At 40.4% G+C, this 27,034-nt stretch overlaps 1 protein-coding gene across 1 annotated transcript; it reads right to left on the bottom strand.

Moving 5' to 3' along the window:
- Positions 1–306: 306 nt before the first annotated feature.
- crhr1 (corticotropin releasing hormone receptor 1) lies at positions 307–26,807 on the bottom strand. Its single transcript, XM_086155880.1, has 14 exons — positions 26,626–26,807; positions 21,856–21,949; positions 21,291–21,335; positions 21,096–21,215; positions 9,064–9,146; positions 8,173–8,279; positions 5,195–5,315; positions 4,886–5,039; positions 4,705–4,765; positions 3,731–3,803; positions 3,394–3,479; positions 2,186–2,324; positions 1,671–1,712; positions 307–1,535 (listed from the first exon to the last, which is right to left on the bottom strand). The coding sequence occupies exons 1-14, from the start codon at positions 26,644–26,646 to the stop codon at positions 1,395–1,397; spliced, it is 1,287 nt and encodes a 428-aa protein (XP_086012006.1). The 5' UTR covers positions 26,647–26,807; the 3' UTR covers positions 307–1,394.
- Between the last annotated feature and the right edge of the window lie 227 nt (positions 26,808–27,034).

Below are 27,034 nucleotides of genomic sequence, written 5' to 3'. Positions count from 1 at the left end.
ATTAATGCTGATTAGTGAAGAAAAAATGCTTAAGGTCCATTTTGTTATGATTTTAAAAATAATACTATTTCCCAGTTTGCTGGCTGGGCAGCCCTTCATGTCAAATTATCTTTAATCGTTTAGTTCTCAAGCCTGTAGAAATGGTTTACATGGAAACATCTTACACACAGCTCTGTGTGTGTTTGTTAATAGGATCAGTGTGAATGCCATCTGTCCTTCTGAAGAACTTGCTGAAGCTTATTCTCCACTGTCTTATAGATGAAGACTGACATTTTACTTGCATTTAATTTCTTAGTAAAACTGGTTGCGGCATCAAACATCCCAAAAAAGACAGGTTGTGCATTTCACTTCTGGGAATTTTTTGATGAATTAATTTTATTTACCTTGTTATGAATCTCACAAAGATAAGAAAGTGGAAAATCTGTAAATGTTACATTGTGGTTCTCTAGTTCTTTCATGGTGTTCTATTGTGATTGTACTGTTAGGTATTAATGTGTGTTGTTATATTTACATTGCACATTTGCAGACAGGCATACTTTCATTTTCAGAAAGCTCTTGTAACAATTTAACAAAACACTATACATACAGTACATAGTCTGCGGCAAGACATTACTCAAAAGTGGCCTCTTGGTGGTGCCTGTGCGAGCCTGCAGGTCTCTTGTATGGTTTCAGTCCAAGAAAGCTGTGAGTTACTGCTAATTGCTGGTCCTTGTTGGCTGTGTGTGTGTGTGTGTGTGTGTGTGTGTGTGTGTGTGTGTGTATGTTGGGAGGGGGGTGTTTATGTATGACCTGAGCTTTATTATGAGATGCTTATGACTAAGAGGCATGTTTTTCAGCTGTGAACACTGGCCTCATATAATCAGGAGACAATCACAATGGCAGAGGGGAGATGAGAGTCATCCGAATAATTAATGGTTTAAGAGACATAAAAAAAAACAGACGTAGCTCTGGTGATGAAATCAAATAGCTCTGAAATGCAGAAGTTCAAATGGGATTTCAATATGATTGTGAATAAATATCAAAGATAAATAAATAAGATTTAAATTTGTTGGAAATACACATATTCAAAAACACAGACATATACACACTCACACAGTCTTCAAATCTCTGTCATATTCTAAAATACTGTATATGTGTGTGTGTGTGTGTGTGTGTGTGTGTGTGTGTGTGTGTCTGTGTCGGCATGAAATATATAACAATAGTGTGTTCTCCACTAACATGAGTATCAATAAATACTTTGATTATTGGATAGAACGGCTATGGAGCAGAAGATCTGGCATACCTAAAGGATTGGGCTTGACTGTATCTTATGTGCTCTAAAGAACTTGGTCCTGTTGCTGGCTGGTGCAATATGAATCAGGTTTCTGACTGTTTCAAAAGAGTTCAGTTAGGGCTCAGATGTTGGAGGACTGTTTGACACTGTGGAAGGACATGCAGCTTGGAGAAGTAGGCAGTGACATTGTGCGCCCCGCCCGGCTGCGGATCGAGTGACGGTCCTGCCAACGAAGCCAGCGCTTCCTGATGGTTGAGCGAACCTGAGAGATGGGTTGGAATCAGAAGTACATCTGGTCAGTTACAGTATGTATCCTCAGACAAAGTAAATCACGGAAATTATTCATGGCTGCCTGATTAAATCTGCGACCCATTGACTCCACAGACAGGAGAATTACCTCATTGTTGAGAAAACAGTAGAACACTGAGACAAATAAACCCTGGAAGGACAGAAAGATAATTTAGCAGGTGACAGTGCTAAGAGGGCCAACAGAACAAAGTGCTAACAATGCTAATCATGATAACATGATTGAAAACGTAATCCCTCTATTTTTAAATGTCGAATCAAATCAATTACAAAAAACATATCAAAGTATTTAAATGATTCGAGGAACATTCAGTTCTATTCTGCTATTGTTATCAAGTGATACCAAATGGTTGTACCAGTCTTGTGCTACCACTGATTTGAGTGAGGTGCGATTACTGTCTTCTTTTTGGTCACGCTTCTGTTCTCCACTTGTTTTCCCCAGAAACATAAACAGTGAGTGTAACTACTCTAAAGTGACCTCTAAGGTAAAGTGACTCTACTTCTACCCCACTGCGAGACCCTCTCCTCATATCTTATGACTGCTGTGACGATTGGGACCTCCAATCTGACATGTAATACTGACCATTTAATGTAAGATAATCAAACCTGAAAAGACTCCAAAATGGAGTTGAAGTAGATGAAGACAATCTGAGCAACCTCATCTTCTCCTCCAGGATTAACAAAGAACAGCATGTAGGTGATTCCCAGGAGTGGCAGCAGCACCAGAGTGGCTTTTACTGCCTTTCTGTCATTGCATGAGACACAACAGCATTGTGTTATTGAATGAGTTATGAAAGATAGTCTTGGTGACTTGGCATAGGAGCAGTGTGTCACCGATGAAATATCAATATGCTATAATACCTAAGGATAATGTGTGATTTGATATTACAGTATATGTATATATATTTCAAGAAGGGAGTTCTTTGGAGAGGCCACGGAAAAAAAATTTTGATTGGTCTTGAGGACTTTCTCGAAAATGATCAGATAACTCAGGAAAAGGGAAACAGGGTTTAGCCAGGAAAATTCTCAAGTAGCTCCAAAATGAAAAAAATTTCTTGTTTGAGTTCCCACAATCACTGATCCAATAATGCAATCATTCATGTCAAGTATGAATTCTGCACCAATCTTTGGCGGGCCGGATAAAAAAGACCAACGGGCCGGATGTGGCCCACGGGCCGTAGTTTGCCCAAACCTGGTCTACAGCATGGGTGGAGATCTGTTAACCTTGAAGGGCGACATCAGTGGAAAGACCACTTCTAGGAACTCCTGAACCCAGCTGACGTTCTCAGCCAAGTAGGCAGAGCTGGATATTCATACGAGTGAGGGAAGCGGCTGAGCCAGTCAAGAAACGTAACAGTAGCAATGTAACAGATGTGGATAGGTTTTGGCCAGAGATGTTGATGGCACTGAATACTGTGGGAATGGCTTGGCTAACGCACCTATTTAGTGTTGCATGGAAGTGAGGGGCAGTGCCCAGGGAATGGGAGGCTGGGGTTGCGTTTCCAGTTTTTAAAAAAGCTTGACCGGACATGACATTGTGTAACTGGTTTGGCATAAGATAATGACCAGTAATGTATAACTGGATAAAAAAGGGCAGGAAGCGGTTATCAACAAAGAGATGGCACAGTGTCATTGATGCAATGTGATGAAGTTGAGTTAACGGTAATAAATTTAAATTTTTTGGTTAAATCACGACTGCATGTGTTTACGTTTGACAAGTTCCGGATTTTACAGATTTACTTACCGTCTACTCTGCTTATATCATTTAGGAATAAACATGTCAATAATATAAGTCAGCGCTGAGGGAACCCAACCTGTACTGGATGGTCTCTGAGGTGGTGGACGCTCTCAATTTGGTCATCAGGATGCGGACGATGTTGAACAGGAAGACAAAGTTAATCTGACAGGTTGAAGACATAGAAGATGAGTTCATTAGCTCCTCATTTATTTTGTTGGAAAATGTTTGAGGAGGACACTGTTGAGGAAGTTGCCTTCCAGCTCATGTCCACCAAAATTATTGATCATAAAACTACAATGGTATTTAGTTTTATGAGTTTTATGTAGGAATGACGTGCACATATTTTACATTCGACTCGCTGTGTTGGTTTGAATCTATTCAAAAGCAGTTAGAATCAGAACTGGTCTCCTTACTAGTAGGACCAATATCATGGGACCCTGGTAGATGTAGTCTGTATAGACTCCTGGCTTCTTCCCGAACCAGCACCTGCCAACCCAATAAAAATATTGATTAATAAAAAAAAAAAGTCGTCACACCAAGAGTAAACTGAAGCTCTGACATCACCAGAGTATCAGTGAAAACTGAATGCGTGCCATTAGGTGAGTGCATTTTAATAGAAGATTTTGTGAGACCAGTAAGTGAAATGGTATTTTATTCCTTGAAATTTGAAATTATGATATTATGATATCTTTGAAGTCTCTTCAAATAAGACAAAATAATCTGTTGGATGAGGTTAAAACCAGCGGAACGAATCCTCATTATAATATTTTTTGAAGACCAAACAAATCCCGCTCTTGTGAAGCGGTTACACGCTACACAGACATTTTATAGTGTAGTCTGAGGCTTACAAAAGAATGTTAGCGTATGGAAACTTTTCTTTTCTAAAAATATCACACCGGTATCAACATGTTGTTAACCCAAAACTTTAAAGCAGTTTGGCAGCAGAAGATGACAAAGAAAGAGGTATGCTGCTAAGCAAATGTAGATGTTTGGTTAAAAAAAATGTCCAGCTGTCTTGATTTATACAATAAATCAAGCTGGGGCTCTTTAATCTGATGTTGTCTTTACATGTGTTTTACGGCGCAGCAGCAGCATATTGCTAATGCCATTGCAGACATCATGGCAGCTATTAAAAGGTAAGTTCCGAGTTTGATTCATCAATTTATTTTCTGAGTGGTGTTTTTTCCAACAAACAGAAGCTTTATATATATTCTTTTGATTGTAATCTACAATTAAAGACCATCACAAAGTAAAAAGAGCAATTACAGAAATTACAGCGAATTACAGAAATTACAGCGAATACAGAAAATGCATAACTTTTGCAAATGTCTTTATGGAAACACATTTTTGCAAGACTCGGCATGTTGTCTTTGATCAAGTGACTCACTTTTCATTGTCGTAATAAAACTTCCCTAAAGCCCACATCATGATGATTGGAAGCGGGATACCTGTGAAGATACAGGCACATTGGTGTGGTGACAGACAATCACGCTGTCATGCTGACTGAAGCAGGGAAATCATCATGGTGACAAATCGATCAGCTTCGTGGTTATATAGTAGTCACTGACCCCAACCGATGAATATGAACATCCACTTCCTGAGCTTATCAGTGGTGTAGGTCAAGACAACTGCTGTGTGAAGATAACATCCTTCACCAAACATCCAGAAGAAGTTGGTGACATGAAAGTAATTGTAACTTGCCGTGACAAGCCTGCACCAAACCTGAAGGGAAAAGAATGGAAGGAGGAGAAAGAGGGGGATATTGGAACTGGAGAAGATTCCTTTTTTTAAAAAAAAACCAACTAACCAGTGATGTTACATTGAATTAATTTCATCAGGAGGATGTGTGTGTGTTGTGTATGTTTGTTTCTGTTAACCTGGTTCCCTTCAGTAACAGAAGGGTTCATTGTTAACTGGACGATAAACCAGGTGGCATTTCTCAGGATGAAGGCAGAGATCAGGTTCCAGTGGATGATGTTCCTCAGACAGCGGATGCTCCTGTGCATGTAAATGGGCATGTACACACACACACACACACACACACACACACACACACACACACACCTGTAGTTTTACAAACCAATTGTGTGAAATTCCCAATGAGAGACACTGTATGTATGATAGGACCTTTGCATTAAGGCAGGTAATCCATGCTAGAGCTGACATGAATGTTCCAGCCCTGTTAATCTTTTATTTTTACTAAGTTTGAAGCCTCAGCTGCAGATCACCTTATAAATCATACCACATGTTTAGATATTCTACACCATCTGATGCAGACTTTCAACAACTAAAGCTTGTAGATAGCAGCTGTGTTTACCCTCTGCAGTTGGTGCACCAAGCAAATAATTGAATACCAACACATCAGCGGGATGTGGTAGTAGAGAGCGAGACAGGAGATGAGATCCAGAATATCCTGGAGAACAAGAAAAAAAATCCCATCCTCTCCCTTAGGATGTGTTCTTGCAGAGGGATAAACTGGAACAGTCGATTTTACGAAAAGGAGAGGGCAGGGAAAACCCAGCTCTGACTAGGTAGCTCATTGAAAAACTGTTAATTTATCTAAAAGTTTGGACAGGAGTTGCAGTCGCTGCAGCCTGTTTTGGGTTGCTGAGTTTCCCAGGTGAGTTATGGCAGATAGTTATGCAGGTAGGAATGTGTGGATCCCAGCAACAAGTTGTATATGGGTGAAAGGTCCCATTGGAGGCCCCGTTCTGTTCATGGATGTTGATGGTGGTGAAAAAATCTGGAAACAAGAGGTGGATGCATTCACCACATATTCATGGTACACCTTTATGTGGTTCACACCCCAATCAAATTCACAAGGAAGGATGTCACTGACAACTAATTGCCTGTTTTGGACTGTGAAATACACGGCAGACAAAAAGGATCTACTGGAAACCAACACACACCGATTAATTTTGCATTTTCACCACCCAGTTGAACACAAACTTAGAACTCTTCACCATCAAGTGAAAAACATCCCCAACCCAGCCAAGGGAAGGAAAATAGACATCACTGCAACTACAATGCCAGTATCTAAAAAAATTCAAAAGGGTTTGGTTAGGGCTGAGTAAACCACTTACACCTCAAGACAAGGGCCGCTCTTTTGAAGACAGCGATGTCCGCACTCTGGCCAGAGAACAGACTCAAGGGAGCTTTCTGAGTTCTTACCTTCGTTCCCAAATGGCTCATATATTAGCATGATTTATGTGTCCATTCTACCATCTCCACCGCTTGTCCTTCTCAGGGTTGCTGGGGTGCTAGAGCCTATCCCAGCTGTCATTGGGCAAGAGGCAGGGACACCCTGGACCAATCACAAGTCGGTCTCACATACAGAGACAAACCACCATTTACTCTCTTATTCATGCATTTGGGCAATTCAGAGTCTCCAATTGACTTACTGCATGTTTTAAGATGTAGGAGGAAACCAAAAAATCCCTAACAGACACAATGAGAAAATACAAACTCCACACAGAAATCTGTTGAAATCAAACTAAAGACATTCATGATGTGAGACAGAAGCGCTAACCACTGCACTTCCTGAAACCTGTTCAACCCTGTAACACTGCCCGCTCTTCACCCAAGCACTTACATAATGCAAAACTCCCCTACAGATCACAATGTCAACTACAAACATCATGGTCCGTGAAGATTTCTGTCAAACCTCATCTGTCAGCCTCTCCATCACGACTGCAAACAAGAAGGGACTCAGAGCTGATCCCAGATGTAGTCCCCCCTCCACCTAGAACACCTCTGTCACACCTACAGCACATCTCACAACTGTCTCAACTCTTGCATACACGTCCTGCATCAGTCTAACATACTTCTCTGCCACTCGAGACTTCCTCATACGATCAAAAGCTCATCTCTCAGCACTCTGCCGTATGCTTTTTCCAGGTCTACAAAGACACAACGCTCCCTCTGGCCTTCTCTGTACTTCTCTACCTGCAAATACCGCATCTGTAGTACTCTTTCTGGGCATGAAGCCATACTGCTGCTCACAAATGCTGACTTCTGCTCTGGGTCTAGTTTCCATAATCTTTCCAATAACTTCAATGTATGTCTCTATTTTATCTATCTATAGTTGCTGCAATTCTACACATCTCCCTTGTTCTTAAAAATGGGCACCATCACATTTCTTCTCCATTCTGCAGACATCTTCACACTCTTGAAGATCCTGCTGAATAATCTAGCCACAAATTGTACCGCTGCCGCTCCACATGCTGGCACTTCCAAACCTCCACAGGTACATCATCAGGAAAAATGGAGCCTAGCTGGAGCCTATCCTTGCTGTCATTGGGCAAGAGGCAGGGTACACCCTGGACTAGTTGCCAGTCAATCGCAGGGCCACATATACAGACAAACAAATATTCAGGGCAGTTTTTACCAGTTTTCTTCAAATTAACCTGCTGCATGTTTTTGAACTGTGAGAGGACACCAGAGAACCCACAGAAAATGCATGCAGACAAGGGGAGAACATGCAAACTCCACACGGAAAGGTCCCTTTGTCAGAATCAAATCAGGGTCTTTCGTGCTGTGAGGCCGAAGGGCAAACCACCTGTGCCACCATGCCGCCTGCCAATACTAAAAGTATTTATGAATAAATAAATAAATATATCTATATATATATATATCTATATATATATATATATATAGATATATATATATTTTTTTTTTTTTTACACGCCCCTGCCCTACGTCATAGGGGGGAGAGGACCTTGGAGATGGAGGCTCTGCTGAAAAAAAGGAAGGGCTTTTTCTTCTTTTAGACATTGCTGTTATGCTTATACAAATTTGCAGCTAGATAGAAATAAAGATTGAAATTAAGCTGGACAGACAAAATAAGAAAGATTACCTGAGCCTCTTGAAGACAGCGAAGGCAAGCAGAAGAGCTCCCAGCGAGATGACATGGCCAAGGTAGTTGATTATGACAGCCACCTGATAATGAACCTTACTCTTCCGCTGAATAAGTACACACACATACACACACACACATACCCAGACACACATACACAAATGTCAGTGCCATGTCTTGGACTCAAACCTAAAAGGATCAGCAAGAAAACTGTTGCTAATGTGAATGAAAGATCTGTTGAATCCAGTGTGATCAACTGCAAATTAATCAAACTGCAGTTTGGTCAAACAAACGTTCTGGTTCCCTTCGCAAGTGCCAGCTTCCTGTCAGATAAGATCAGAAGCCAGTTGTTTACTTGACTCATTGATTTAATTCCATGTTTCTGCTCCACTCCCAAAAGGAGCCTTTGTTTTGTAGATAAATGTTCCTCTTAATTCATAGAAGTTACTGATATAATTTCCTGCTTTCTGAAACGACCTTGGCTTATTTCTATGCTGTCAGAAAAACAATATTCCACAATGTTTAGTTGGAAGCCTTTTGCTTTAAATATTCCACAGTTGGGTCAATGGTTTTGTGCCTGACCAAATCAACCTTAGATGGAATCATAAAAATCGTCCATGATATTTCACTGTATTTTTTTAAATATTTGTGCACAGTTGCTATTGCAAGTAGAGACAACAAGAACGTATTAGCAAAGCAAACCCAGCATGTTTGTGATATTTCTTAGTTCAATCTTCATGGCTGATATAATTATTCTTCAATTCAATTTGAAGTGTTCAGTCATACCCACTAGAGGGCAATGTTTCTCCACAGTGCAGTATTTGCACGAATCGAAATAAAAGTTTAGACCGAGTTGAACAAAGTGTGTCATGAAGTACTGATAATACAAACCAGGCTGATGATCTCGGTGCATTGACTGTAGTTTCCTCGGGGATTCCAGCTACCATCAGCCTGACACTGCCTGTACACCCGGTCTGAACACACAGACACAAATACATACAAACACACACAGACACACGCGCACACGTATACATACACACACACAGAAAACCAACTGTGTCAGCTTGTGTCAACTTAGTGCTTCTTCATTTCTGATAGCAGAACACACGTGGAGCTGCTGAAATCTGTTCATCAACCTCTGACTTCTGACCGAACTGCGATGATTTGTGTGCGTCAGAATTCTTCCAATGTTATAATTGCTATTTTCCTTCCCTTGGAAAATAAACAGGTTTTTAAAAGTTAGTTGCGATCAAGGTGTTAAGATTTCTGCCTCTTGCCTCTGCTGGAACTATAAAGCCTAAATCCAATGAAATTGGGACGTTGTGTGAAACATGAATAAATAAAGAATGCACTGATTAATAAATACTTTTCCACCTCTATGGATTATATCCACTGAAAAGACAAGATATTTAATGATGATTCTGATACACTTTTTTGTTGTTTTTTTCCAAATATAAAAATTATATATAATATCCTTTTTTTTTTTTTTTTCAAAATATTTTCTCAGTTTGAAATTTAAGGTTATAACAGGTTTCAAAAAAATATGGTATTGGGGCAACAAAAAATACTGGGAAAGTTGAGGAACACTCAAAAAATACCTGTATGACACTATTCAACGGGTGAAAAGGTTAATTGGAATATCAAAGGATTCAGAGGATATGGAGAAATAGCTTCTTGTTAGCTGCAAGGTTGAAAACCAACATTCAATTACTGTGAACTTCTGTCTCTCAGGCAGCACTGCATTAAATACTGACATCATTCTGAAAATAGTATTACCACATGGGCTCAAGAGCACTTTGGCAAACCATTGTCAATGAACATATATTGTCTACATGTGCAAATGAAGACTCCACTATGCCAAGCGAAAGCCATATATCATCAATGCCCAGGTTTTTTGGGGGGAAATCATGGACGTTGTGTCCTCCAGAATAAAGTGGAAAAGGACCATCCAGACTTTGTTATTTCCTCCTAAAGTTCAAAAGTCAGAATCTGTGATGGATTTGTTTGTGTAAGTGGCCATGGCGAGGGTTACTTGCACATCTGTGAAAGCACTATAATGCCGAAAGGTTTTGGAGCTGTCATACGCTGCCCTCCAAGCAACATCTTACCAAGGGACATCACTGCTTATTTAAGCAAGATGATACCGAGTCACATTTTGCATGCGTAACAACAAAACATATCGGCAGGGTAAGAGTGCAAGAGTACTAGATGGCCAGGCCAGACAACAGACAGTTGAACTACTGAAGTTGCACATCTGTCACGACTCGGCAGACTGACTCACTTGACTAGGATGGAAGAACCTAAATGCTTAACTGGGGGCTGAATAGTCTTTACCAAAAGAAAAAATGTAAGCAACCGTAGATATCAAAATCCCAAAGACCAAAAGGCACAAAACCATATGATCCAAGGCATGAGAAAAAAGAACCAGTAAAACAAGAATACCAGAAGGCCGTCTGCATCCGTCCCAGGATTCTGTCCAGTTAACAGCAGTTTCAGAATGTAAGATTTATTTAAGCCATTTTAAAGTGTGGTACAGACCTGCTTTTAATGTTAAGTGCCATGAGGCAACTCTATTTTGACTTGGGGCTCTTGAGTTGACTTGCATCTCTTTGTCTTGGTTGGTTGGTCCCAGTTTATCGGTTTCTTGATCTTATGCCCTGGATTTAATGTTCTTGTTCATATTTTCTTGTCAGTATCAGGAATGCTGATTTTAGGATTTCGGTTTTGTGTATGGTTACTGTTCTTTGCAACTCTTTATAAAAGATTGTTTGGCTGACATTAGTCCTGAGTCTTGCATTTAGATTCTCATCTTTGCCAAGTCAGTCACTATGTGACATCAGTCAAATCTTTACAACATTAAGCAAGAAAGGGAATAATTCAAACTCAAGAGCTTGAACAATTAGCAGTCTCAGTTCCAAAACTGGTGGATGAGGTCCGCCTTGGGCTCCTCAAGGCTCTGGATGCTGAGGGCTGTCCTGGCTGTCACACCTCTGCCGTCTTCCGTGGATTTCAGGGACAGTGCCGCTGGACTGGCAGACTGGGGTGTGTTCCAACTACAGGGGGATCACATTCCTCAGCCTCCCTGGTAAGGTTTATTCAGCGATGCTGGAGAAGAGCGTCCCCCGGATCGTTGGCGATCGAGGAGGAGCAGTGTGCTTTTAGTCCTGGTGATCAAACAGTGGACCAGCTCTATACCCTCGGCAGGGTCCTCAAGGGGGCATGGGAGTTTACCCAACCACGGCATTCGACCGTGTCCCATGTCCAATCCTGTGTGGGGTGCTCCGAGAGTGTGGGGTACCAAACCCCGTCATACGGGCTGTTCGGTCCCTGTATGATCGTGTCGGAGCTTGGTCTACATTGCTGGTTGTAAGTCGAACCCGTTTCCAGTGAGAGTTGAACTCCGCCAGGGCTGCCCTTTGTCACAGATTCTGTTCATAACTTTTATGCCCCCATGACCGTTTATGTCCGGATAAACGGGGGAAGATGGATGGATGGATGGAAGTTCCCAAACACTTCCTGAATACCGTTAAAACTACAGATGTAAATCAACAGGAAACCTGTTTTTGTTTTTTTTAAAGATTTCGACCATTAAATATCTTGTTCTTGTAGTATATTCAACTGTACATAGGTCAAATGCTTTGCAAATAATCCATGATTTCCATGATGTTTCAGACACCCCCAGCTTCACTGGATTGGGGTTTGTACTCAAGATGAGTGGTCACTGTCAGGGTGGCTCTCCTAAGACTTTTCTTGTAGGATCACTGTAGGTCCTCTTCCTCACAGATCCCTGGCTTCAAATTTTAATATTCTGCAAAACAAGAGCGACCTACTGTGAGACGTCAGCTCCATCAGAACCTAAGGGCCTTGGAATTTTCATGCTTTGAGTGTCTGGCAGGTACTTCCCCCTGTTTTCCCGAGATTTAATCAGGCCTGCAAGAAATCATTCATTCATCCTTGAACTTGAATGGATGTATATTTATTCGGCTCAACCATTATATCCTTTGATCAAACATTTTTTCTCAAGTTATTCTGTCTCTAGCCATGTTGAAGAAGTCATTTAGACCAAAATTGAAGTCTTATATTCATATAATCTACTACATATGAATGCCACATCTATTTAACAACCGGAAAAAAGTTGATGTTAAAACTCTTCAGATGCTTTTCAAACACATGCTAGGAGTTATGTCTTAGGTAAATTCACTTTATTGACATCATGATGGCTGCTGCTAATGAGAATGATCAGTCACTTGATCTGAACCGAGCTTTGGATCATCCCCAATCATGGAGGCAAAAATACAAAAAGCCTCCATGTACGCGTGTCATGAAACTGCTGATATAACGTAGCCTTTAGTAGCGAACACTGCCTTTGGTATGTAGCTGGAAGATGCTACTCCTCATGATAGGAAGGTGCCTGTGATTGAATCTTTTCCTGGGAAGACAGCAACCTGGCACTGTCAGAAATGAAGTGTTTACATATTTAGACAGAACACCCAATTGAGGGAATAAAGATCTTGAATAACTTTGTTTTCTTTGTGATGCCTTTTTTGTGTTGCTTATGTTAATGATCCATTCTTAAAAGATCTTAAATTGGACTCTAGGCAACTGACTCCTGTGTTCATTGAACCAGATCTCAAGATCTCCTCTTCTTCCCAGAGAAGAAACCGAGCATGGTGGAGTCGAAGACTCCTAAATGAATGGATGAATTTGAGGCAAAAAAAAAAAAAACACTGGACAGGGGAGAGGGGATGAGATCACCATGTAAATCGATGACCAAGAGCAACCACAGAGTCCAAAAGGTAGTAAGTTGAAATCTTTTGGAAAAAGGTAGACAGTACTGAAATAGACTTGTAAGCTACTGGTTCACAAGAAAGACCAAAAACTCTCAAAATAGGTCAGGGAAGAAAAAAAGGAAGAAAAACACAAAAACTAAGCATAAAAGATTGTCAAAAAGTAGTGACAGATAGAAAGTGATTCACGTGAAGGTAAGTGGAAGTTGAATAAAAATATGTAAGTTAAACTATGGTTAAATGTAGTCAAGAGGAGAAAGAAAGGAACAGAAAAGCACACAGAGAAATAGAGAAAAAGGAAGCAAAGCCTTGGGTCCTCCTTTTACTCCTCCACTCCGATCCTGGCATTTTGATCCTGTCAAAGTGATCCAGCTCCAACTCCAGGACCTCTGCTAGCGCATTCACCCTAGCCTCCCCCCATATGATGAGGCCAGAAGTATCAAGTAGCCAGTTTGGTCTCCTCCAGCACAACCCTGTTGGGTAAGCATTAATCTACTCCACCTCCTGATGAAGAATAGTATCCTATGTTTGAGAGGCAGCTACGTATTAAAGAGCTCTATTTCCTGAACCCCAGCTCCAATTTGGAATACAATTTGGAATATTTGCGAAAACTCTCAAATTACAGCTGAGATCCTGCACTTTAAGCACATATTGATTACATAATCTTATCCTGAATAGGTTTTTTGTAAACAGCTAAAATAACAAAACTTCTGCCACTGTCCAAATATTTCTGGGCCTAAGTGTATGTATACAGACAAAAGTATATGAGTGACATAAAAAAAAAAGCCATGGAGGTAGTGAGGACAGAGCTACAGATTCTTGTTGGCTGGGGCAGGAGATCCTTTGGGTTCGGAAAGAAACACCAAACAGATCACGAGACTCCCCCCACTTGGTACTGGCAGAACATATGCAAAAAAACATGGTGCCATAAAACATTACAGTCATTTGGCAGGCGCTTTTAACCAAAGGTACTTACAATGGAGATGCCAGGGATTGAACCCAGGACCTCATACATGCAAAACATGCGCTTCACCACTGAGCTCCATACAACACACAGATAAGGACACGTCTTAAACTATGGGTCTATATGTGATCTGTGAAATTAATGGCGATGAAATGCTCTTCTGAGGGAATGACGGGGGCAGACGTAGGCAGGGCACAAGAGGATGGACGCAGAAACCCTGGGGCAACAAACGATGGAGCACACCACAATTGCGACCAATATTGACACTGGGCATGAGACTGCCCCAATCCCAACCATGCCTTGGGAAGAAACCAGAGAGGAGTATCCAGAAAACCAGACAGCTTGACTAGATGACCACTTATCAGGTCATGTGGCATGCACACACAACACACACTCGCAGATGAGAAAACAAAAGAAGAAGGGACTGAAACACATTTATTAAATGTAGAGGAAGTGAAAGTTATACCCTGTTAAGACAAAACACTAGCTCTGTGATAACTACCCAAAAGTAAAACATGCTGTGTCCTCTGATATTAAAAGACCATGAGGCCAGGAAAGTACCCGACTAGTCCTTCGTATTATCCCAAATATGCCTAACAAAAAAGTTGAGACTTAATTGCATATCTTGGCATAGGAGTAATTCCAAAACCATTCTAAAAGAATGACAGATGTCGTGGTCAAGGAGCGCCAGAGCTAACCAAACTATTACCATAGTCTTGACTTAATAACTACAGGACCAGTGTCAGTCACAACAGCCTTGAGCAAGATGGATTCAGATGGCCCACCATCAGTTCAAAAAACAAGACCCAAATCACATGCACTATACCGTGGGCTACCGACAATAGCCAGTCAGGATAATTCTAAAATCTACTACATCAAACACAGTATACCTTAAGTAGAAATACCTTAAACAGATAATGGCATTCAGCCAGTAAGTGAGTCACTGTTCAAAGCTGGAGCAGATTGTCCAGATTCACCCCATAATACACCACTTTCCCAGTAAAATGGTTTTAGAAACTACAGGACAGAGAATGGTGCAATATTTACAAGCAGCAATCCATACAGCATCTGTGGTTCCTGATCTAAATGTATTGCTAAAATACTTGAGCCTGATGAGAGATGTTTTTCTGTGATCGATCTGGCAAATGTATTTTTTCTGTACATGTTGTAAGAGAAAGCCAATACTGGTTTGCATACATTTAGAGGAAAATAAATATACATATACCCACATCCCATAAGCGTATTGTGGAAGTCCTGCTATATTTTCTTGACTATGCAAAACCCTTTAAGAAGACAGTCAACTGTAAAGGAAATTTTATGACATCAGTTTAAACCCACAAACATGATGACAATGAGAGAACTATAGTTTAGTACTTAGAGTTATATAATGTGGTTTAAGGCTTGCCACCATGCATACAATCAGTAGTAGCCGCCTTAGCAGCCATACAATTCTGAGCCGCCACAGTGCTTTTCCACATGCTGACATTGAAGTGGCCATATGCAGGATTGATAATAATGATACAGGATAAAATATGGTACTTGCCAACATCAAGATGTTTATGGCGTATGACTGTGCTTTTAAATCAACCTTACCTGAAGATACAACATTACACCACTCTTGATCCCTCGACCTTAATGCCTACACTGGCCAATGGTGAACCGCATAACTGCTTGTAAGAAATAGAACACGGAGTAATACCTTGAATAAATCTAAAAGACACTCCATTTGAGTTAATGCGCTAACGCTTGTGCAAAAAGAACCCAGATGGTACAAATGTAACTGGTTATGCAGTGGTGACAAACACACAGGCATTGAAAGCTTAGTCATCACCATCACACTTCTCAGCAAAAGCATCTGAACTGATAACATTTTAAGAGGCAAAAAAGCAAAGACCAAAACAGTAAATATCTATCCGGGTGGTGCCATACATTTTCATCCTACATTCTTTTGCACATAATTGAAAACATAGAGGTATCGCGACTTCCACAGAAAAACCCATAACTCACAAAGACCTTATCCTAAAGCTGCGTGAAGAGGTTACTTGCCACGTGTGGCCAAATGCAAATGTGCGCCTTACATTACTGGAACAGATGCATTTGCTTATAAAATCACAAAGCCGACAAAGAGGCAAAAAGGTTGTACAGCGCCCCCTTGAGGCCAAAATCTACACCCACCCATAAATCATGATATTTTAAAAGAAATGCAGAACAGTTCTCGAGCACAAGAAAAAGAATTGTGATTAAAAATTGGAGCAAACTACGATGGAGCAATATCTTTACCTGAATCCAACAAGAAGTCTTATCATCTTGCCAAAACAATTGATAGATATATATGTTGCAATAGTGAGCCACGGTGTTGACCATGTCTCAACAGGAGGACAGGCATCTACAATAATAGATAGATATTGTAATAGATACAATAATAGTCTTTAAGATGGATGCATTTGCAAATGATTCAAAACATCTTTTGTTTAGGCTGCATAATGTGCAAAAAACACAATTCTTAAGGGAATATAAGACCAAACAGAGGCAGCCTTCCACAATCAAAATACCCATCTCAGTATCTTTGTATGGATTTTATTGAACTAAATAAACACGAGGAATAGTAGTACTGCCTTGTAACCATTGATATGCTTAATTAGTTCCATGTTTGAGTCCAGATGCTATGTCAGTTGCTGATACAATGGTGACATAGATGATACTCAGATGAGGAATATGTGAAAATCTTTACAGTGATCACGGTATTCCCTTTGTAAATAGTGCGATGCATCGTCTGACTAAGATTTTAGGCGTTGAAAATGAAACATCACTCTTCACACCACCCACTGTTGGCAGGATAAGGGGAAAGGACAAACCAGACAATAAAATCCAATCTTAAGAAAGCAATGGATGAAACAGGACAAAGTTGGAAAAATAATTTATGATAATAATGATGAAAACGCCATAAAGACAGGAAACAGCAAAGGTTTAACAGTCTTTGAAATGTTGTATAGCAGAGCAGTTTTACTTCTACAGATAAAACTATTTGTCAGAGATGATAAAAAAAATTGCAGAAAACCTTGAATATGAATATGTGTGGAAATTTTTGAAAGAAAGACAAATTACTTTCTCCAGTCTCTTTGCCTCACAGGAACAGAAGGAACAACCGGTCACTGTAAAACCAGGAGAGCAGATCTTCATTAAAGTTATCAAAAAAAAAAAAAACCTGGAGCTCACCACTGTGAGAGAGACCATACAAAGGGCTGCTGTCCACATCAACCGCCATAAAGATCACCGAAAGACACTCCTGGATACACTTGACACACTGCAAAAGGGTGGTTTTCCCTGGTGGACAGTGTGCTGACACTACTGCCTCAGATTCAAGAGAGAGCCGCTACAAATGGGGGGCGTCCAGTGGGGGTGCCCAGCTCAAACTGACTCACATCTCACTGTTGTGGAGATTTAGAGGGGAAAGTATTTCTGAGCGGTAGTAAGCAACCCAATGTTAGGAACCAAAACGAACAGCAACAGACCATGGCATCCATTATGTAGGCCAGGTCTCTGAGGGATGAAAGGAATGGCATGTACTCTCATGGTCGGTCCAGTCCAAATAGTAATACCAATCATGTGGTGAGAAACCCAACAGACTAAAATAGACCTGTCCAATAGCACAGAAGCTCTTCCACTTCTTAACAGACCCAAGTGATATGCCAATCCTCGTGTGGGGAATAGGTATGATATTCTGCAATGGATGCAGGGAATGGTGAACCTTGACTTTGTTGAAGAAGGAACTCGTAGTGTTCAGTTTGATGCATGCTCAGTTTTCTTATGCAGAGGAAACAACCAAAACATGACGACATAGACATGAATATTAGGACCGGTGGTGACAAACCTGGAATCTAACCCTATGGACAAGAAATACAGTGTGCACAATTATTAGGCAAGTGATTATTTTGATCATATCATTATTTTGTCCATAATTGCCAACAACAATTTATTGTATTTAATGCACATCATTTGATGTGTATTTGTGTAATGATGGAGGGTGTGGCCTAAGGAGATCAACGCCCTATATAAGGGTGTGCATAATTGTTAGGAAGGTTCTTCTCCTCAGGAAAAATGGGCCAAAAAAGAGATTTAACTGACTCTGAAAAGTCACTAAAAAAACTGTAAAAAGTCTTTCAGAGGGATGCAGCACTCTTGAAATATCTAAGATATTGGGGCGTGATCACAAAACTATCAAACGTTTTGTTGCAAATAGTCAATTGGGTTGCAAGAAACGTGTCAAGAAAATATGCTAATTAACCCCCAAATATTTTTGAAGAATCAAACATGAAGCTTCCAGGAACCCATTATCCTCCAGTGCTGCCATATAACACAAGTGCAACCTACCTGCAGTGTCAAGAAGTACAAGGTGTTCAGTTGCCAGAGAAATGGCCTAGTTAAGAAAGGCTGGAACCTGACTACCTCTGAACAAGACACGTAAGTTGAAACATCAAGAATGAGCCAAAAAATATCTGAAGACAGATTATTTTTCAAAGGTTTTGTGGACTGATGAGATGAGTGACTTTTGATGGACCAGATGGATGGGCCCGTGGTTGGATAGGTAACAGACACAGAGCTCTACTTCGACTCCGACACCAGCAAGGTGGTGCTGGGGAACTGGTATGAGCAGGTATTATTTAAGATGAGCAAGCTGGACCTTTTTGGGTTGAAAATTGACTCAAAATCAACTCAGACCTACTGGCAATTTTAGAAGACACTTTCTTCAAGCAGTGGTATGGGAAAAAAAAGACTGCATCTTTCCAGAAGACTTGGATTTTTATGAAAGAAAAACATTAAAGTTGCATTAAAGTTCTCCACTGTGTGGCTGGACGGTTCTCAAGGCTAGACAGGCCTTAACGATGAAAAACTGACATGGCCCCCTTCATCTGACTCCAGCCCTATTGAGAACTTTTGGGCCTTTCTTAAGCAGGAAATTTACAGTGAGGGTAAACAGTAGCCTCTCTGAACAGTGTCTGAAAAGCTGTGGTTGCAGCTGCACAAAAAGTTGATTCTGAATAGATCAAGAAACTGACTCCATGAATGATAGGCTTTTGACACTTCATACATTTGGAAAGAACAACACCCAAATGAGAGAATACAGACTGTGCATCTTTGTTTGGTCAGGGTCAATGTCCCATTCTTCTAATAATTAAAAACTCTTACATTGGACTCTACGTAGCTGAGTCCTGTGTCCATCGGAGATTTTTCCATCATCTTCCAAACATACCTAACCAACCACCAGTATTTCTGAGACTGCCTCGAATTTTATTTCCCACCTCACGGAGAGAAGTTTCTCTTGGCTTTTTGGCTCACTTCATTTCTAACACAACTCCACTGTTGTGTGATCCAACAGGGTGTCGTTCTCTCGGGTAGATTATTAATTATTGCAGCTAAATACAACTTTACTATGATGCATTGTTCTTTTAAAAGTGCTGACCGTACACCACCTGCAATTTTAATGTATGTCCTGCAATATTGATTTGAATATCTGGTAATTCCATGCAGGCTGTATCCCGCTTCTCACCCAATGACAGCTGGGATAGGCTCCAGCATCCCCTGCGACCCCGAGTGCAGGATAAGCAGCAGACAAATGGATGAATATCTGGTAACTTTCTCCCACTCGATTCTAGTGAGTCATCTCCAACTTTCTCTAAACCAGGAGTAAGATGGATTACACATTCATTTCAATTTTAGCCGCTCCTTCCTAGATTTGTTACTATTCACATCAATTTAAGTTTCATCTCATCTGTTATAATTTATTAGTGGATGTCGCTTTAAACTACTGCTGAAAATTATAGGCAGCTGCTCTTTTCAGTCATTGTGCAAAGCTCTTGCATGCCCTTTACTAATATGAGGGTTCTAGCACTACAAATCACTGTTATAAAGAATTCATAAATCTTTACAAGGATTACAATTTACCGGTAGTTGGTATCTCCTCTCTCTCATATGTGGGATGGCATGTCTCGGGGTTAGAGTGGTCTAAGCCTGTCAGTGTGTTTGTTGAACAAGATACTGAACCGCTAACTGTTCTCCTGGCCCCACTATGTGGCTGCCAACTGCTCATGGTTCATCCATGGTGGGTTAAATCCCTAGAAATAATTTAAAGCGAGGAATTAATAAAGATTAATTTAAAAAACAGTCACTTATACGTCATTACCTGAAAAGATAAAGTTAAATATATTGAAAATGGTTTAAAATAAAAATTTGATGTTGGGGTTATATGTTGTTGACCAGATGCTGTCAAAGATCTTAATTATTTTCCTTTTAAGTTAATTTCTATCTCTATCATTTTATTTCAAATGTGTTATTTCAAGTTGATTAGCAGACTTGTGAACTGAAATCTGACACATCAGTGTATGATTTTGAAAATACATTACTCTGAGGGATACGATTTGAGCTGTCATGTAACACATGTCATAAATTTTCTTGAAATCAGCTTCAATTTCTTCTCAGCTCCCACATGGCACTTTTTTAGAGGACATTTTATGATTACTGTAAAAAAAAAACCTGTCCATGGCATTAGCAGTTAAGAGATGAACTGAATATTTGAATATCCTTTGAATATTAAGTGATAAGAAGTGCTCTCGCTGATAAGAGTGTCATCACTGAAATATTCATATTGTGCATTACCCCAGCAACCACTGTGGATGAACCTTAGCTAACTTATCTATCCTCACTAATGAGGTTCAATTGTCCTCACACCTCTGTGAGGGCTGAATGCTGGAGAGCAACTGACCAATAGTTTGTCTGCTTCTGGGTTACATCTTTGCTTTTGTTACTTTGCACTGGCAGACAACAAAATGCAGAACTGTGATTGGCTAACATTCAATTCATTCAGTTCTGCTGAGGGGGAGAGAGGAGATATATCATATTATCAACATGACACTTATCAAAAACTGGTGATTGTTCCTGGATATGAAATGTCTCCAAATGTTATGGGTGATCAACCAGCGAACTATATGTAGATATTTTTAAATTATCTTTGTTTTGTTTAATGATCTTATTTTGACAGGTGAAAGAGAAACACTGAAAAATACCATGGAGATAAGAAGTAGCTGTGCTAATTATGAGATGTGTGCATTTCAAGGTCAGAGTAACTTTGTAATACAACACTTAAGCAGGTAAATTAAAGTTAATCTGATTCTTACTGTTAGTGTCGTAATGGATCCCATTGAACTGTTCAGGACAGGGTCTAGAAACTAGCTCCCCCGCTGGACTCTGAGGCCAACAGGTTCCGATCCTGTCGACAGACAGTTCGCAGAACAGACCTGCAGACAGACAATCAGACAGGGTGATGCAAGATCACTCTCTTGTCCGTATAACAGAGGTCAAAGTTCCTCTACCTGAAGCGTTGCTGACTGTGAAAGTCTGGTTGGGAAGCATCTTGGCTGGGGAAGAAAAGTAATCTAGTTAGTCAGATCGGGGGGGGACGTTAAATGACGTCACATAACGTATCTATTTAGCTTTTTAATATTCACTATGCAGACATTTCTCACATGTCCTGAGAATAAAACCATTTTTTTAAGTTGTGAATGTCAAAAAAAAAGCCTCATGTGCCCAAGAAATTGAGTAAGATGGTTACACAGACAACAAGGTCAGATCTGTCTTTTTAAAAATATTGCACTAAAATGTTCTGCATTCTAGCAATTTCTGGAAGAAATTAAAACCCGACTGAGATGCAAACTGCTCCTATGGCATTTATTTTATGTTCCCTATCATTTATGCTTGCGACATATTTTTTTTCTTTCCCTGGTTATTCTGTTGTGACACTGTATCCTCTCTAACATCACTAAACCATGTTGCTGAATGCTTCCCGAATTTCCACGCTGATTGTGTGACGTGAATTTTTTACGTAGTAATCTGAAAAACAAAACAGGAGACCCAAAGGTCAAGACACAGGGAAGTTACCCGTCAGGTTGTTATGTGGCAGCTGGTGCAGCATGTCGCAGGTTAATTCAGTCGAAGGAAACCGTGCCATCAGGAAGACACAGATGCACACCATCTGGGAGACAAAAACAATTCTGATCTTCCATCGGAACTTCAAGCAAGTCATATCATGTCATGTTTCACATAACGGCTTGGTGATTCTCAAAGAGCGTCTAAACCAAACTGCTTGACGAGGAGGCCTGTGCTGTACCTCAATCAATTATGCCAGGGATGAAATGAATCAGGCAGTTATAGATGTGCAGAAGTTTTTCCTGCTGAGTATATCAACCAGGGTCTCTAAAAGCAGAAAGAAGGCCAGTGCACTCAGTTACCACGCTCCTCTTCTGAGGAACCGTCTTCGGATCACGATCCGGGGGCCGGCCACCCTCTCTTTGAATGCTAATGCTAACCCTTAGTTGTGCTGCCATAGGCTCACATTGTTGAGTCATATGCTCTCATTTCTCTTTTTTTTTTCTCATTTCTCATTTTTTTTCATTCCAGTCTTCCTATCCTGTCTGCACTTCATCAGTGCATGATAGTAACATCACATTTCCTCACGAGTCCTTGTGCTCTCTTATTTTGCGGGTTTCGAGGGTTCAGCTTGATCTACTGTAGTGGTCCTGCTAGGCTCCCGACATTATATCTTTGAATGATTTTTAAAGCTATTATTGTATGTTGTCAGCTCTAACTTTGTAACTGTCAGCGCTACTGTCATAATTACCATGAGATCATTTGTGTCTGTCCCTCCCAACCCTCATATCCCCACTCTCCATCGCACGCTTGCTGTCTATCTTTTTGTCCTTCTCTATTGCTCTGTCTTTCTTCCCAAAGTGGTTGAGACATGAGGCCCACGCTGACCTCAGATCTGTCCACGGTTTCTACCAAGAAGGCTCTTTTATCTCTCCACTATTGCCAAGTGCTTGCTCATGGGTGGAATGTTTGGATTCTGTAATTCATTTTAAAGAGTGTGGTCCAGATCTGCACTACAAGTGTCACGAGACGACTGCCTTGTGATTTCTGCTATATAAACAAAATCTGATTTGGAACATGTGCTATTTCAAGATTTTGGTATTAAGGCACTTATCAGGTGGCTGAGGTCAACACCCTAGCTACATATACATTTCTGCAGGTGATCACTTTGAGGGTCCTAACCTGGGCATCCCATAATATAATGCATTTCTCCAGCATCTGAAAGGGAAAGGGGCTGCTGCAGCAACCACCCATAGAAAGCAACACAAAGCAAAAATCCTTCATGTAGAGAACATCCAGGCCCTGGATGTTAATGCATTTCACAGACAAGAACTTTTTCTGTACATAGAGGGCGGTTCCTTCATAGAAAGGCTTTTCTTATTAGAGACTACCAGCCAATTGCAGATGGATGCAGTAATCTGCAGCGCTTTGTTATTGTGATAAGAGCAAGAAAAACAAAAAACAAATGAAAGCATTATTTTTCATACAAACAGTGACAATGATTGACATAAATATAATGACAACTAATTGTACACGCATACTTAGGGAGTTCCATTTCAAAACACTGGTGTGTGTCTGTGTTGCTCACAGCACCTGATCCACAGCGCCCAATGACATTTGATTTGACACTGTCATTCACACAGAGACATACAGCCGTTCACCCTCTCATTCACACATCTTGCAGAGATATATAGAGATGGGCAAATTAGGGCTCTGGAGCTTCTTGTGGTGAGATGTGTTTGTGTGTGCGTGCTTGTTCGTGCGGAAACCAAATGGCATCAACAGTCAGAAACACAAACGAAATGAAGTTCATAGCAGCTGTGTCTCCAGACATCATTGTGTTCTCAATAAAGACACGCACGCATTTCATACGTCTTGTTTATTCTCGTCAGCTCTTCCCTGCTCCTTCTGGGATTCTTTGAGTCTAACGCATTCAAATATCCTGATTCATCTAATTTTCTTATTATTCGGCGACTCAGGGGGACTTTGAATTTTTAATCAGCGACAGGAGCGGCAGATTTCAATATTAGTTGTGGTTTCCTCTGGGAAAATATGATAAAAATAAATCAAATAATAAAGGAATCACTTCTCTGATCTGAGGTCTGCTGGCTGCTGCCCACCTTGCCAGATGGACTGCATCACTCAGAACGCTGCCACATGACCAACCTGCCTCCATCTCCCGCCTGATTCATGTTCCAGGACACACATCACAGACTGATAATGTGTGCAGTCTATTTCTGATTGGCTTATTTTCTCCTCATCCTTGTAGATCAGGTTGTTCTTATTCTTATTTTTGCCGACTCTCCTTTATCACACCTGATTCGTTCTCTGGTCCCTGAATGCCAATGGAGAGGACAGCATTTGGTAGAAATCATACAATGATAAAAACATCCATTATCATTCATTTATATCAGAACATAACGGACAGTTTGGTCTGACAATCAATGCCTCCAAAGCCAAAGTGATGCTCCATCACCACTGCAAACAAAAAGGGTCTCGGATCCTGATGTAGTCCCACCTCTAATATACCTCACTGTCTTACAGTCTTCATACATGTCAAGCACCACTCTAACATACTTCTCGGCCACTCCAGACTTCCTTGTTATTTCCTAGATCTACAAAGGTACAAGACTGTTTGACTTCTTTAAAATATTAAATGAAGTATATATATATATATGTGTGTGTGTGTGTATTTCATATACCTTTTCTGATATAAAAATTATATAAATATAACATAGCAATTCTATGTTAAACAGGATATGTTTTAAGAATATAAATGCTATTATAAACATATATGGAGAGAGATATACATTTGTATATAGATATGTTTGTATACATACATATATATATATATATATATATACATACATATATATATATGTATACACACACACACACACACATATATATAAACTTGGAAAATTTAAAGGACATATTATAATTCTTTTTAATGCCAAAGTGTGCCAGCTGCTGTGTGAAAAACATGAATAATGAATTAATATTAGTTAAGTCCTCCATTCAAAAGGAACATGCCTGGCATGCTCCGGTGTCCAGCAGACACATACACACAGTGCAACGTGGTAATAATGAGCAGAGAGCTTGTGTCTGACTATCAATATAATTCTACAAATTTTAATTATAGAGGACAGTTTTAGGGAGCTAAGTGGTGGGGGTTATACTGTTATAAAAAAAACATGAAGGATAAACCTTCTGTCTTTCATTTTTTATACTCCTTATCCTGCACACAGGGTTGCAGGGGGGGAGCAGAACCTGTCCTAGATGTAATTTGGTGACAGTTGGGGTTCACACCAGACAGGTCGCCAGTCAATCACAGGGCCACACTTAGAGACATACATTTTAGGATCTCCAATGAACCCACTGCACGTTTTTCGGACCTTGGCAAGAAACTGGAGAACCCACAGGAGAATATGCAAACTCCCCACAGACAGGCCCCACTGTCAAAATCAAACCTTCCACAGTTCCTATCCAATCTTCCGTGAAGAAACTGGATGTCACTTTTACTTTGAATGTTTGGCCAAAAGGATAAGAACAGATCTACTGAAGTATTACTTTTAAAAGTTATGCAATCACCTGAAAGAGCAGCACTGTAGATAAGTCATCTGACTGATCGTCTCTCACACGGGGCCATAAAGTGAACATCCTTGTAAAACCGGAAAAACTATCAAAGCGTAAAAAAACTAATTACAATTGTGTAAACAAAGATGATTTTGCTGGGGGAGAGAGCTCTGCGTGTACATGCTGGTAAAGATGAGAATGAATCAAGGAACACCCTCCATATCTGGGGTGAAATGTATACTTTTTTGGTTGCAGATGATATTGCCTCTGATTCTATCTCAACTGCACACACTGAAACAAACAAAAATTACATCCAAATTTTTTTGTGGAAAAAAACCACAACACAGCAACTCATCCTTTACAATTTCTTAAGCGATTCAACTTCTTGAATCTTAACCTCTAACCATACCTAGAGCATGTTGAAACTGATGAAGAGCAACTTCTCCTCCAAAACATGAAGGCTGACAAAGCTGATGTTTTAGTTTCCAAAAATGTTTTAGTTTCCAACTCACTAAATCCTATACATTTTCCAACAACATATTAAAACTTTATGTTGACATTTAGATTGATATTTTGAGGCTCTGTCAACCAGGTGTTGAATCTTGCAGCTTCACACACTGCAGTCCTCAGTGATTCGATCCCGGCTTAACTATGTATTTTGTGACACTCCACATCAAGTTAAGGCAATAATTCTTTAACAAAATTAAATAATAATAATAACAACTCACATGCTCCAATTGCACATTTTCATCATTTGACTGATGCTCTCGCTTGTTGCGAAATTCCATCCAACCGTGTTGCGATATGAGTCATAATATTGACTCTGAAAAATGATATGTCAATATTTAGCATAGAAAACGGTCATACAGCTTTGTCTTGAAGATATATATACAGATATATACCCAAAAAAATAGCAATGCGAATGAATTTTGATGATGTATAAAGTGTGGATGCCGCTATAAAATGTTTATAACATGGTTATAACAGCAGCTGCCCAGTGAGTTAAATAAAAGTGAGGGAAACGGTAGAACCCCAATAAAAATAAAAGTCACAAAGCTTTAAGAGACAATGAAAACATATGTGAAGGGGGGTCGTGCACGTAGCCAGGACCCGGATGACATTTACAACTATTTTACAAAGAGAAGAGCACACAAACACACACACACACACACACACACACACACACACACACACACACAAACACACCTGTCTCAGCATTCCCTCCATCTCCTCGATCACAACACCGCGCTGCGGTTCGAGTTCTGCGACACGCCGGTCCGTATGGGACGCGCTGAGCACAAATCCAGAGCCATTGAGTCGAACCGGGACCCGTTCGAACACACTCAACGTTCACACACACACACACACACACACATACACACACACAGGCGCACATGCAGACTGAGGCGGTCCAATGTGCCGGTGAAGAGGCGGTCACAGATGCGCGGAAGGTGACAGTTGGGTGGTCACGTGGTGGTCACGGAACGCGCAGTATCGATTACATCCACCGCTGATTTCTGCTTTCTTGCAGGGATTAAATTAAAAATCCCGCTACTTGTGCCATTTATTAAAATACATTTCCAAGTGAAAAAAATGCATGTCGATAAATTATTCA

The sequence above is a fragment of the Fistularia commersonii genome, chromosome 11 (assembly GCF_037954325.1).
Source record: "Fistularia commersonii isolate RoL2024-O1a breed Wild chromosome 11, RoL_Fcom_v1.0, whole genome shotgun sequence".
Classification (NCBI taxonomy): Eukaryota; Metazoa; Chordata; class Actinopteri; order Syngnathiformes; family Fistulariidae; genus Fistularia; species Fistularia commersonii.
Note: the sequence above shows the minus strand (reverse complement) of the source record. Positions and strands in the feature narration are given on the sequence as shown.